General features: G+C 39.5%; 3 protein-coding genes across 3 annotated transcripts in view; all 3 read right to left on the bottom strand.

Moving 5' to 3' along the window:
- Positions 1-261: 261 nt before the first annotated feature.
- LOC119008263 (leukocyte elastase inhibitor-like) lies at positions 262-7,651 on the bottom strand. The gene is made up of 10 exons (XM_037078342.1): positions 7,610-7,651; positions 6,675-6,856; positions 5,792-5,890; positions 5,286-5,426; positions 4,716-4,833; positions 2,516-2,658; positions 1,744-1,824; positions 1,467-1,556; positions 1,211-1,385; positions 262-935 (listed from the first exon to the last, which is right to left on the bottom strand). The coding sequence occupies exons 2-10, from the start codon at positions 6,849-6,851 to the stop codon at positions 709-711; spliced, it is 1,251 nt and encodes a 416-aa protein (XP_036934237.1). The 5' UTR covers positions 6,852-6,856; positions 7,610-7,651; the 3' UTR covers positions 262-708.
- A 1,451-nt stretch (positions 7,652-9,102) lies between these two features.
- Positions 9,103-14,261, bottom strand: part of LOC119008262 (leukocyte elastase inhibitor-like) — a 16,545-nt gene continuing 11,386 nt past the window's right edge. The window contains exon 13 of the transcript XR_005071373.1: positions 9,103-9,313. The gene's annotated coding sequence lies outside the window, so the exon portion shown is untranslated. The remainder of the gene's footprint in view (positions 9,314-14,261) is intronic.
- Positions 9,379-13,136, bottom strand: LOC119008264 (leukocyte elastase inhibitor-like). The gene is made up of 8 exons (XM_037078343.1): positions 12,960-13,136; positions 12,128-12,268; positions 11,736-11,853; positions 11,233-11,375; positions 10,411-10,494; positions 10,113-10,202; positions 9,853-10,033; positions 9,379-9,602 (listed from the first exon to the last, which is right to left on the bottom strand). The coding sequence occupies exons 1-8, from the start codon at positions 13,134-13,136 to the stop codon at positions 9,379-9,381; spliced, it is 1,158 nt and encodes a 385-aa protein (XP_036934238.1).

The raw sequence follows: 14,261 nt of genomic DNA, 5'->3' as shown, positions 1-14,261 counted from the left end.
TTACACTGAGGGCATTTAGTCGACGATTTTGTCCTAAGCGACTTACAGTAATTCATACATTCATAAACTGATGGTGGTGGCTGCCATGCAAGGTGCCGACCAGCACATCAGGAGCAATGTGGGCTTCAGTGTCTTGCCCAAGGACACTTCGACATGCAGACCAGGGGAATCAAACCAACGACCTTCTGATAACAAGACGTTGGCTGTTCCCCTGAATCACGGCCACTGGCCAGAAAAACACAAATACGACACAAATCGATTCACACCATGCTTTATTCCGTTTGTTAAAGCAAGGGAAACAGTCTGTATTTAGGCAGGTACATATGTAGCATGCATATCGTGTAACTGCCGATAAATGAAGACAATAGGGATTTCTCAGGATTTGAACATTGTTGCAAACATTTGGAATGAGTGAAGTACCACAACAAATTGTACAGTGTGCAGAAATCTTACATATTGTACCACCTTTAAAGGCTAACTCACAAAATACCAGTCTTGAAATAGGTCTTTAACATTATAGCCACAACAGGTATGTCCCTCTCCTGGTTGAATCAAGATGCTCTATAAGCAAGTATGGATTACTAAACAGGCCAACTGGGCAAAAGTGAGATGGAGAATGGCCAAAACTACAAAAAAAAAAAAAAAGATTGTGGCTACTGCTCAGGTATCAGGCCCACTGTATAATCCATTCAGGACGTACAGTTCTGCTTACTCAGGGGAGCAGAACCGGCCAGCAAAGAGAATGCTCTTAGTGACGTTATGTCGGATGAAGAAGAGGAAGGGGTGGTCCGCTTTGAAGGTGGGGGTAAACCTTATAGATGTGAGGCTTATGATGGCACCAGTGGCAGCAGCAGCCTCGGTTCCCTCCTCGTTGACCTCCACGAAGGCCTTGTGGACGACTTTTGACAGGAACAGGTCATTGGCAGGAGACATGCCTGTCAGCAGAGAGGAGAGAGAGTCTGTTGCTTATCCATGCACACTAAAAACCCTTTTATTATATATATTTATATGTTTTTGAGGGTCTGATTGCTTTCATTTTTGTCTTCCTGGCAGTCCTGGTGATAGATAATGTTTTCATCTGAATGTTCTCTAATCTATTCTTGAATTGTCAACAGATGACGTACAAATTTCTGTAAGGTAGTGAGGTCTCTTAATCATCTTGTTCTGCTCTTGAAATAATTATTCAGCATAAACTCATGACATGTCTCACCAGAGAAGTCACTCATTCCAACATTAAAAGCATCCTTCATGCCCATGCTGATCAGGACATCGTTCAGGTCATACTTCTCCTCCATCTTGAATCGAGGCAGGCTCACCTCCACCTCATCTTCACCCAACTTTTCTGTCCATTCCACAAATTTCTCATAGGTCAGCGCCTTCTCCAGCTAGTGTGGATACAATTTCAGTTATTAGTCTGTCTCTTAAAACGTGTGTATTTGTTTACTGTGTGTGTATGTTTGTCCTACCTTCTCCAGGCCTGTGGTGTCATCCTCTATCTCGTTAGGCAGGAGGATGAGCATGCTGAGGTCGTTCCCTTTGTAGGGCATCTCTAGGATCTGTCCAGATACATTATCTTTTTAATATTATTTCATTGAAATAGTAAACATCAATTTGAAATCCCTGAAGTCCTTGCTTTTATGAGTTTAATAGTTACAGCTTTGGCAAATTATCTTGAAGCCCATAAGCATTTCAAAGTGGACAAACATGGACAAAACCATACTGTTGAAAAAAACATGGCCATACCTTACAGTTGACCTCAGGAACGTCGTTGATGAAACGGAATTTACTTGTCTGTGTCATCATCTTCACCGGCTTCGTGTCATTCTAACGGCAAAAACAACAAGCACTCATTGAGTCATTCACCCCTTAGAAATTACACTCCCTAAACGGTATGTATAGCTTTCTGATCATTTCATCATTATGGGTCTGACTTATGGTATTATACACAGGTCATAATTTTGAGCTTAATCAATTGGAACATTTATAGCTTCATATGACTAGAGAGAGTCCTGTTTCACTGTTTATGGAAAATTGATCATTTTCCCCACATATATTTGTATTGACCTGTCTTCAAATGCCTCCGGGAGCTAAAAGAAGAGAAGTCAGTCATTTTCTTTTTTACTCTGTTGTGACCAGTTAAATAAACTTTCGCCACAATCTGTTAAAATTCTCCACTTTCAATGTCCAAAACAAAAACTACAGGGAACAATTATAGGATACTGCATCAACATTGGCACTGTCCTCAAAGTGGACTTTCCGAGTCTGGTACAGTTTGCACACCAGTGGTTTCATTTCTACATGATGCTGTGAGGCTGCAACATATTGAATTACAAACATGATACATCATAATGACAAGTATCACTTTCAAGCTGTACATTTAGACCTTGCTGAATCAACAGGCCTGCCATCAGAGTGCCACCTACAGTTTTACAGACCTCATTTAAACTGTGCACCATCAAGCAAAATCAGTTCATAAACCCACAATTCAATCAGTGCTGTCTTTGTGCTGTGTTACCTTGTTGGTTCGGAACTGAGCATCTGCAGTATCTTCCTCCTTGAACTGTTTGGCCCAGTTGCCTTTGAAGTAGATGGCATTGACAAGTACCAGCTTGGTCGCCTCATTCAAAATACCCTCAGCCAACAGGTCCTTGATTTTATCTGGTGAACAGTAATAAGCAAAACCACCATCATCAACAGACTCTAGCAACATTTTCATTACAAAATCTGATTGTAGTTGCTTGATATAGGGGAAAAAAATGCAACATTTGTAAAGAGACTGACAAAGGACCAATGACTGGTCCTTGAGGATTCACAGAGGCTGGGGAGGATTTCAGTACACAGATGGTAATGACCTTTATGTCTGCTGGATGAAGAAACAAATGGTCTCTACCAGTAATCTTGCATCTCAGTGTCACAAACTCATTTGAGACACTGGAAATAACCAAATAATCACAAGCACCAAGGCTGCAGTGAACTCCAAAATAGCTTACGGAAATGTCTGACATAAGATAACATCTTTAACCAAGAACCGCAGCCATCATCCAGGGCTGAGTACCCAGAACTGCAGCTCCTGAAATGGCCAGCTGAGGCTGGCGCCCAAATTGGTCAATTTCGCGGATGACACAAATATTTTTGGCTCAGAAGAAAACATTAAACAAATGGAAACAGTTATAAACAAGGAAATGAAAAAACTAAAGACATGGTTTGACTGGAATAAATTATCATTAAATGTAAGTAAGACTAAGTTCATGTTGTTTGGCAAAAGCACAAGGAACACAAAAGTGCGAATAGAATTAGATGGGGTTGAAATTGAAAGGGTGCATGAACACAGATTTCTTGGGGTTATAATAGATGACAGACTGAGTTGGAAACCACACATCAAACATGTTCAGTCCAAAGTTTCACGAAGCTTTGTAGTCATACACAAAGCAAAACAATTACTGGATCATAATTCTCTTCGCACACTGTACTGTTCACTGGTCTTGCCATATATGCATTACTGCGCTGAGGTCTGGGGAAACACTTACAAAACTTCATTACGGTGACTTACTATCCTGCAGAAAAGAGCAATAAGGACTATTCATAAGGTCAGCTACTTGGAACATACAAATCCACTTTTTATACAATCAAAACTACTGAAATTCACTGACATTGTGTCTTACCAAACAGCAATTATCATGTATAAGGCAAAAAACAGACAATTACCAGAATTATTTAGAAATCGGGAGGGAGGTTATCAATTAAGAGGGGAACATAACTTCAAAAGAATAAACAGACGAACAACCTTGAAAAGTTTCTGTTGCTGGTGTCAAGCTATGGAACAACCTAAGTGAGGAGTATATGTGTATATGTATGTATGTATGTGTATATGTGTATGTATATATGTATGTATATATATATATATATGTATATGTATGTATGTATGTGTATATGTGTATGTATATATGTATGTATATATATATGTATATATATATGTATATGTATGTATGTATGTGTGTATGTATGTATATATGTATGTATGTATGTATGTATATATGTGTGTGTATGTATGTGTATATGTATGTATGTGTACTCACTCCTTTTCGCATATGTCATTTCTTTTACTTTTTATCGTATTATTTTGCTTCCTCAAAATCTTCATTTCCATATGATGTTGTGCAAATAATTTGTTAAACTGCAATCAGGAAGCCATGTTCTATTTGCATATTCGAAATAAAAAATAAATAAATAAAAAAAATAAAAAGCGAGTCAGACCCTGTAATAGCCCGCGTTAAAATGCCCAACTTTACAGCAGAAAAACAGCAAGTTTATAGCCTATCACAAAAGCAGTTTTGGTCCCTATGCCTAATTTATGTCTTCATGACAACTGTGGGGGGTGAATCTTTATATCATTTCCTACCTTCTTTGCCCATTTTTGATAAGTCATTTTTCATCAACCAGGACCTGCTTTGGTTGTTTGATAAAATTCACCCCCTACCAAATCACCTTATGATTCCTAGAATGTTTCATATTTTAATTTCATATTGTTTTATTTTATTTATATTTGGCGGACCCTGCCACCTCTCTAGCTTCAAACACATTATTCAGTTATAGAAAAAATATACATATTTTTGAGTTTGTATCAATACCTCATTAACATAGAAATTAATACATTTTTGATTTTGAATTTCTTCTCCAAAACTTTGCAAAGCCCTATTTGTTTGTATGAGATCTACCTTGTGTCTGCTTCTCCACCCAGCTGTTGATGTTGACCCTGGCCGCCTCAGCATTAGTTTTGAAGTCGACAGACTCCAGCTCGGCACTGTAGTGCTTTTTGGTTTCTGCTAAGAAATCCTGGAATGATAAAACAGCACATTTGAATAGTCACACCACAACTAAATATCCACATTAACCAATACAGGAAGCAGCACCTTTATACTACTCCCTCTTATTTCGACATAAAGGCAGCATGAGTGGAGAGTTGAATGCACTCATTCACTATGAGCTGATCATCTAATGGCCAACAGTTAGCTGGCTGAGCAATACAGGAAGCTGCTTTTTTTCAACTGCATAGCAGGTTTGATTGATTTTAATGGGGAAGAAGATCAAATAAGCAAAATATACTATGTACACTTTAACAATAAAATTAGATTGACTACTCTGACAAAAATTAAGTGGTAGAAACATTTGTAGTGAATTCACGTCAAGTAACGTATTCATTTAGATTTAGTTTATCATTCATCTGTACTCAGACTCAAAATGCTCTTGCACGACAGGTTCACACACTCACACTCACACACACACACCTTAACAAACTGGTAGGACTGCTCCCCATACAGCCTGTTGGCCACACTGAGGGTGTACGGAGTGTTTGCCTTGTTGAGATCGCTCAGCAGTTCGGCAAACTTAGCGTGGACATCATCTTGACTGTTCGAGAGTTTCAGGCACTGCAAACAGCCAGAAAAAACATGTGTAATATAAAGTCATATTGAGCTTGCTTGTGCTGAAGACAAGAGACCCCAAAACTCATCATTAACCCTGCTTCTGCATACACTGTGTTGAGCAAACATTTAATAGAAAACTGAACATTTTTTGCAACTTTACTGCTAAAACTGGTTAATAATCCTATATTCCATACTTTTAGGACTAAATATATTTTCTAGTACATCTTTTCAAATCTTACTACTATCCTTTTATGAATACTACTCAACTTGTCAATGCAAATGCGCTCGCATTGGATGCTGTCTTGCATTAATGGATGATTTTGGTGTTACAGTGTCATTAGTGGCTGTAAAGAGACCAGAGGCCAAACCTGTGGAATCTGTGGCTTTTGGGTGAACTGCTGCATCACCATCTGCACCTGCTGTAGTCCAGGCGCTGTCGGTTGCTCTTTCTTGGTGAAGCGGAGGACCTGGGGCAGCAAAGGGCAGTTTCTATTATGAATCTGTTCACTGTTAAGGAATGCATGCACCCACATGTTTACTCTGCGCAATGACTCTCAGGCAGGGTTACATTGATTTGATCGGCACCAATTCAGAATCACTCGCAAGTAAGATGCCCTTGAAAGGCTTGGCAACATCAAAACATTTACCACCACACTCTTCCAAACTCTGAAGCCTCCACCTTTACATCTGGCTTGAAGGCAATTGTGAGGACATGGATGGATGCATAGATATAGACCTGATAGAAACTCTGATTAATTTCATCAATTTCAAATTCATACCATATCGATCCCTTGTAACGTCTCTCAATTAAACACGTACCAAGTGATGTCAGCTAAGTCCTTGAGGGTTCACGGTTTAAGGCCTCAAGGGGGACACTAGGATTGGACAATGGGTGAGAGGTTTTTGCTTGTCATAGCACGTATCGTTAACTTCAGTGATGTCTGTCTCAGCTGAGCCTCTCTGCCACACCTCATTCAGGCAGATATGATTGATGCCCGTTTCTTTTCATTCTGAAGCAATAATGTGGTGCCATAATTCCAACACAATGATGCACTAGATTAACGGGCCGTGAGATATGGGGTGTAGATTAAAACTTTATAAACATTTCGAATGGTTCCAAATGGGTGGTTCCACGTGAGAACTGTAGCTTTTGTTCTCATGTTAGGGTGTGTGAGTGAGTGTGTGTCCATGTGTCTGTGTGTGTGTGTGTGTGTGTGTGTGTGTGTGTGTGTGTGTGTGTGTGTGTTGTACCTCTGACATCTGTGCGGCTGTGTTGCCTCTGGCCCCCAACATCACCATAGCCAGGGCTGAAGAGATGCTGAACGGGGAGTAGAAGACATTTCCAGTCTTGTCGTCCTCACTCAGCTTTTTGAACAAAGCCAGAGCGAATGCGGCGTTGGCCTCAGATAGCGGGGTTGATGCTGCCATTTTGTCTAATACAAAAAAGGATGACAGTCCATTATCTACCACATGATAAACTATAGCATGTTGTATCTGATAAATCTCCCGCCCAGACAAGACACACTGATTATGTGACATATTAATAACTCAAAGCCAATCTTGCCATCAACAACAGCAATAACAACATAAAAAAATGGATAATTAATCACTGCCAGAAGACATTCAGCATTGGATTGATCATTATGGGTTTATTTTTGCAAAGGTTCCAATAAGACACTGCAATTCAAGGCTGGATTGCAAAGCTGCTTAAAAGACACCTTCAGTGCGATGGTACTGGCAAATTAAGTCTCTAACATCAACTTTCTAAAGCAATTATGTTGTACATATATTTTTGATATTGCATAAGAAATTTTTGCTGATGATGCTGAGCTGTAACAAGTTAAATTTAAAAAATTAAAATCGTGTTAGTAATATGTTCATGTTACTTTATTTACTGCTTAAAGTGACACATTGCTGTCATGCATTCCCTCCAATACTACTGGGGAATCAGAGTGACTCGTGAAATTCTTTTTTCACCTACAAATCAAAACTGATTCAGATTTAAACCAAAGAGAAATATCTCCAGACTCAGTACAATGTCCATCACTGGTTAACCGCATGTTGCCATTGGAAACCGGGTGAAAAGGGGAAAAATCAAGACCTGCAAGTTGCATATTAAGAATCTTTTCACATCATCATCATCATCATCATCAAAATCAATTTAATTTTCAAGTAACAGTACTCACTGAGAGACAGACACTCTTCGTCAAGTCACAAGTGATCCTGAATCAATCAGCAGAAGGAATGCTTCTGCACCGTTGGAACAACCTCCTTTTTAAAGACTGACACACCCACGTGCACATAGGTCTTGTCACAGGACAAGAAAAGTGTAATATCAGCCAGTTAAAGACACACCCAGCCATGGAGGAGTCATGTGTGGAAAGAGCTTTAACATCATCAAAAGCTCTCTGACGAAGATCTGATCAACGGATCACGAGGTCAGTCAGAGAGGCAACAACTGCTGAGAAATTAAAACTCCTGGGAGTAACCTACCATTCCAAGAAATCGGTACAGCTCCCTTGCCATCACTTTGGCTGTTTCAAGCCACATTTTACCCCGCCCAACCACCTTCCTAGTGTTTGTCACCATGACCCAGCTCACACTTTACTAGGTTCATGGAGAGGTTTCCCCAGGCCAGGTGATTAAACAGGGTTGGCGAGTAACCTTTAAAGAGATCAAGTTTACTTAAAACCTTTGCAGCACCAACCACCACGTAATCCTCGTTCCAGGGGTGGGAAAGCCATCTGTCTAGTCTGCCTGCTTGGTCAATTGTGGCGTTCACTTTTTGGCAGGATTTTCCAACATTCATTTAACCTCCATCTGCTCTCGTTTCTCAGAGGGAGGTTTGATGGAAGGACTGCTGTATCGGTGCCACGTCTCCAACATCGATGTGATGTTCCACATGTTCCAGGTGTGTGTAAGATTACGACGTCACGTCTTTGACGCTGTCCACTGACTTCCTGCCAGTTCGTTGGTAACGACAATGCTTTCCACAAAATCACTCACTTGTTTTGACAAGAGCAATTAAAGCCATTTTAATGTAACCTGCAAGTTTCAGTTTTAGTAAATTCAGTTGGACATTGTTCCGATTGTGAAAAACTCTTCGTGTCTTGATGAGGGTTTTATTCTATTAGAAATATGAATCTAGCTTCATTATTTTCCATCTCAACAGTACAGTGATCCAAAAAACAAGAGTGCATTTCTCAGCATTTATTTTTCATGACATTAATTGTAATATTCTAAAAGTCATTACAAAAAACTATACATGAGGCGCTGAAGTGGGCCTGTATATTTAACCAGAGGACTATTTATAGAAATGAAACAGCAATAGGACATGACACTGATTCATACCTCACTCTTTATTCAGTTTGTCAAGGTAAAGAACATAGTTTGCATTCAGTGGCAGTAGTAAACTCTGAACTCGTTTGTCTTCACTCTGTTTTTTGTGTGCATATAATGTAATTACAGTAGAGATAATTGCACTTAGAATGGTGATACTACAATACTGTGGGTTCCTCAATGTAGTGTCACACAGGTTTGGAAGAAGCTATTGGTGCTTCTAAAAAAAGATTATATATATATAATAATATATAATAATATATATATATATATATATATATATATATATATATATATATATATATATATATATATATATATATATATATATATATATATATATATATATATATATATATATACACACACACAGGAAAACACATACTTATTTATTGCCAAAAAATGTGTTGAAGTTGAGATCACATTTGGGTTTGAGCCACTGAAATAATGAAGACAGAATTTAAACAAGATTCAACCCCACTGTGAAAAAGAACGTTTAATAGAAAATGTAATGTTATGTAGGGGGCTTATGTTGGGGACTTTTTTTACATGTCTGTGCCCAGAGGCCCATTGACTCATAATCTGTCCATGTCTACAGGACGTACAGTTTCACTCACTAAGGGGAGCAGAACCGTCCAGCGAAGAGAATGCTCTTGGAGTCATTATGTCGGATGAAGAAGAGGAAGGGGTGGTCTGCTTTGAAGGTGGGAGTAATCCTGAAACACTGCAAGGTACAGACAATACCAGTGGCAGCAGCAGCCTCGGTTCCCCTCTCATTGACCTCCACGAAGGCCTTGTGGACGACTTTTGACAGGAACAGGTCGTTGGCAGGAGACATGCCTGTCAGCAGAGAGGAGAGAGAGTCTGTTGCTTATCCATGCACACTAACAACCTTTTGGAGGTCTGATTGATTTCATTTTTGTCTTCCTGGAAAGTCCTGGTGATAGATAATGTTTTCATCTGAATGTCTTTTCACTGCACCTCTCTAATCTATTCTTAGATTGTCAGCAGATGATGTACAAATTTCTGTAAGGTAAGTGAGGTCTGCTCTCTGAATAATTATTCAGCATAAACTCATGACATGTCTCACCGGAGAAGTCACTCATTCCAACATTAAAAGCATCCTTCATGCCCATGCTGATCAGGACATCGTTCAGGTCATACTTCTCCTCCATCTTGAATCGAGGCAGGCTCACCTCCACCTCATCGTTCGTCATCATGGCTGGATTAGTCCACTCATTGAATTTCTCATAGGTCAGCGCCTTCTCCAGCTAGTGTGGATACAATTTCAGTTATTAGTCTGTCTCTTAAAACATGTGCATTTGTTTACTGTGTGTATGTTTGTCCTACCTTCTCCAGGCCTGTGGTGTCATCCTCTATCTCGTTAGGCAGGAGGATGAGCATGCTGAGGTCGTTCCCTTTGTAGGGCATCTCTAGGATCTGTCCAGATACATTATGTTTTTAATATTATTTCATATAAAAAGTAATTTTTCAGCCTTCATGAGTTCAATAGCTGCAGCTTTTGGGACCATAGGCCTGATGGTTTAACCGTCCATCATTTTTCATTTAAACCGGTCCACAAAAACTGAAAGATCAAATTGGCAGACAAACATGGACAAAACTATACAGTTCAAAAACATGGACATACCTTACAGTTGATGTCAGGATCATCAATCTTCAAGAGACGATATCTACTTTTCTGTCTCATCATCTTCACCGGCTTCGTGTCATTCTAACGACAACAGCAAACAGAACTTACACTTCCTGAAACTGTAGTACATGCTTGGCTTATTTTTTTTTTTCTAATTCTGTCACCATTTGTCAAGCTCATGATGTAGAATATCCATCATAATTCTGACCTGAATTAAAGGTCCTGTGTGTTGGATTTAGGAGGATCTATTTGAATAATACAACTCTCTCAACTGTATCTCAATTCTTGCTTAATCACAATTTTATTATTGTGACAGAAGCCTGATGTCTTACACATGCAAAACTGTTTCCTCACAGGATCATTCAGTAATGTTCTGGGATGCAAACACTCAGGGGGTATATGGGTTCATGCTCAGTCAACAAATCCCCTAAAGAGTTTAAAGAAAACCAGTGACCTCCCCTCAACATTTATTGTTATTGTGTCCAACTCCAATGCCATGTAACCGGCAGATAATGAGGATGCAAAGTAAAGAATAACTATCCTTATACTAAGTGGGCTTTTCAAGTTTGGTGGAGTTTACACACCAGTGATTTTATTTTCTACATGATGCTGTGAAGCTGCAACATGATACTTCATAATGACTAGAATCACTTTCAAGCTGTTAATTTACATCTAGCTGAATCAACAGGTCTGCTATCAGAGTGCCAGCTACAGACCTCATGTAAACTGTGCACCATCAGGCAAAATCATCTCATAAACCCAGAATGCAGCTTTTGTTCCCATCATTCTCCACTCAGTGCTGTCTTTGTGCTGGGTTACCTTGTTCAAGTTAAACTGAGCATCATATGTTTTTTCCTCCTTGAACTGTTTGTCCCAGGTGCCTTTGAAGTAGATGGCATTGACGAGTACCATCTTGGTCGCGTTATCCACAACACCCTCAGCCAACAAGTTCTTGATTTTATCTGGTGGACAGTCACGAGAAAAACCACCATCATCAACAGGCTCTAGCAACGTCAAAAAATCAGGAAAATGTGTTTTCTTGTTGTCCAACAAATTCTAGTTGTAGCTGCTTGATGTAAGATAGAAATTAAACATGGAACATAAACAACTAGAAAACAATGAAACACTGACAGAGAAAGAGACATTTTAAAATAGAAGTTGGAAGATAAAAGTTCTTTAGGATTAGCTAAAATTGAGACTCAGTCTCTCCACTGATGCAGTTTTTAATAGGATGCAGAAGGCGTGGCTACAGACCCTAAATTAATCTCCCTCAGCTTCATCTGTGTAATGTACTTATGAGTGTGTGTTTGTATGAGATCTACCTTGCGTCTGCTTCTCCACCCAGCTGTTGATGTTGACCCTGGCCTCCTCAGCATTGGTTATGAAGTCGACAGACTCCAGCTCAGCGCTGTAGTGCTTTTTGGTTTCTGCTAAGAAATCCTGGAACGATAAACAGCACATTTCAAATGGGCTCTTTCTAACCATTTGTAGCAATTCACGTGTAAGAATCTCAGTCTCTCAGTTGCCTGAACAAGCCTGTGAAGATTTCATGAAAGTTGCTTAATGCATCCAACCGAGTCTTTGTGAAGGACTCAATTGGATTTTTCACAACAGTATTTTTAGATAGGGCTACTAAACTACTACGCTGCAGTTCACTGTGTGTGCCTCAGTAGTTAATGTACTCACACTGAGCACAACAGGCTCACACACACACCTTAACAAACATGTAGGACTGCTCCCCATACAGCCTGTTGGCCACACAGAGGGCGTACGGAGTGTTCGCCTTGTTGAGATCGCTCAGCAGTTTGGCAAATTTATCGTGGACATCAAGTTGACTGTTTTGAAGTTTCAGGCACTGAAAACAAACAAGAAAAGACATACGTGTTGTAAAATCAAACTGAGCTTGCTTTTGCTAAAGGCTATAGACACCATAAGTCATCATTAACCCTGCTTCTCCAAGCACACCTTCTGCTGAGGCGACTATTAATAGAAAATTGAACACATTTTGCAACTTCATGGCTAAAACTGGTGACAGAGTTAATCTATAATCCTATATTCCAAAGTTCTAGGAGTAAATGTAATTTCTGTTACATCTATTCCTTTTGGATATTGCTACTGTTCATCTGTCAGTTGCTCTTTCTTGGTGAAGCGGAGGACCTGGGGCAGCAAAGGGCAGTTTCTATTATGAATCGGTTGACTGTTAAGGAATGCATGCACCCACATGTTTACCTCAGTGCAAGTCATGACTCTCAGGCAGGGTTACACTGTTTTGATAAGCACCGATTCAGAATCACTTCCAAGTAAAATGCCCTCGAAAGGCTTGGCAACATCAAAACATTTACCACCATACTTATCCAAACTTTGGAGCCTCCAACTTTGTTAGATAGATAGATAGATAGATAGATAGATAGATAGATAGATAGATAGATAGATAGATAGATAGATAGATAGATAGATAGATAGATAGATAGATAGATAGATAGATAGATAGATAGATAGATAGATATTAACAGTTTTGGTCCAAAGAACATTTTGCTCTTCTGTACCTCTGACATCTGTGTGGCAGTGTTGCCTCTGGCCCCCATCATCACCATAGCCAGGGCTGAAGAGATGCTGAAAGGGGAGTAGAAGACATTTCCAGTCTTGTCGTTATCACTCAGCTTCTTGAGCAAAGCCAGAGCGAAGGTGGTGTTGGCCTTGGACAGAGGGGTTGGTGACGCCATTGTGCCTGTAAAGAAGCGAGGGCGGAGCACTTATTATGATTGACACTGATTGTTGCTAAATATTAATGCATAACGGACAATATATTAAGACCATTTCTAAACACTTAGGATTCAGTCTGTAGTTCGGCAAACATTGACCTGACTGAGAAGGGCTATTTCAATATATCTTTTAAAACACCCTCCTCACCTATCCTAACTTTATTGGCAATAGCAAAGTAAAGCTTTTTGAGCAAAGCCAGAGCGAAGGTGGCGTTGGCCTCAGATAGCGAGGCTGATGCTGCCATTTTGTCTAATACAAAAAAGGATGACAGTGAATTTTTTACCACATGATAGACGAGACACAGTGATGTCACATATGAATAAGTCAAAGTCAATCTCGCAGACGACAACTGCAATAACAACATGAAAAATAGATGAATAATCACAGAAGACATTCAGCATTGGATTCATTATCATGGGTTTATTTTTACAAAGTCTCCATTAGGACACTGTAACTCAAGGCTGGATTACAAAGCTGCTGAATGAGAGACCTTCAGCACAATGGTACAGGCAAAATTAGTGTCTAACATGCAACTTTCTAGAGAGATTATGTTGTATACACATATTTGATATTGCATAAGAAATCGCTGCTGATGAGGTTGAGAGGTTCCTAACAAGTTCCTAAACTAAAACCATGTCAGTAATATGTTACTATTTTTTTTTTTTTACTACTAAAAGGGACACATTGCTGTAACGTGTTCCATCCCCAGAGCAGCTCTTAATAAAGAAAACAATTTTCCTTCGATGTCATTTCACCTACAAATCAAAACTGATTCAGATTTAAACAAAATAACAATATCTCCAGACTCAGTACAATGTCCATCACTGGTTGACCGCATGTCGCCACTGGAAACCAGGTCAAGGGGGAAAAATCAAGACCTGCAAATTGCATATTAAGAATCTTTTCACATCGTCATCATCAAAAATCAATTCATTATCAAGTAACAGTACTTACTGAGAGACAGACACTCTTCTTCAAGTCACAAGTGATCCTGAATCAATCAGCAGTCAGTGTTCTGCTCTGTTTGAACAACCACCTTTTAAAGAATGACACCCCCCCCCCCCACATAGATCCTTTCACAGTTT

This window comes from Acanthopagrus latus, chromosome 19, assembly GCF_904848185.1.
Source record: "Acanthopagrus latus isolate v.2019 chromosome 19, fAcaLat1.1, whole genome shotgun sequence".
NCBI lineage: Eukaryota > Metazoa > Chordata > Actinopteri > Spariformes > Sparidae > Acanthopagrus > Acanthopagrus latus.
The sequence above is the reverse complement of the archived record's forward strand: the minus strand, read 5'-3'. Positions and strand labels throughout refer to the sequence as shown.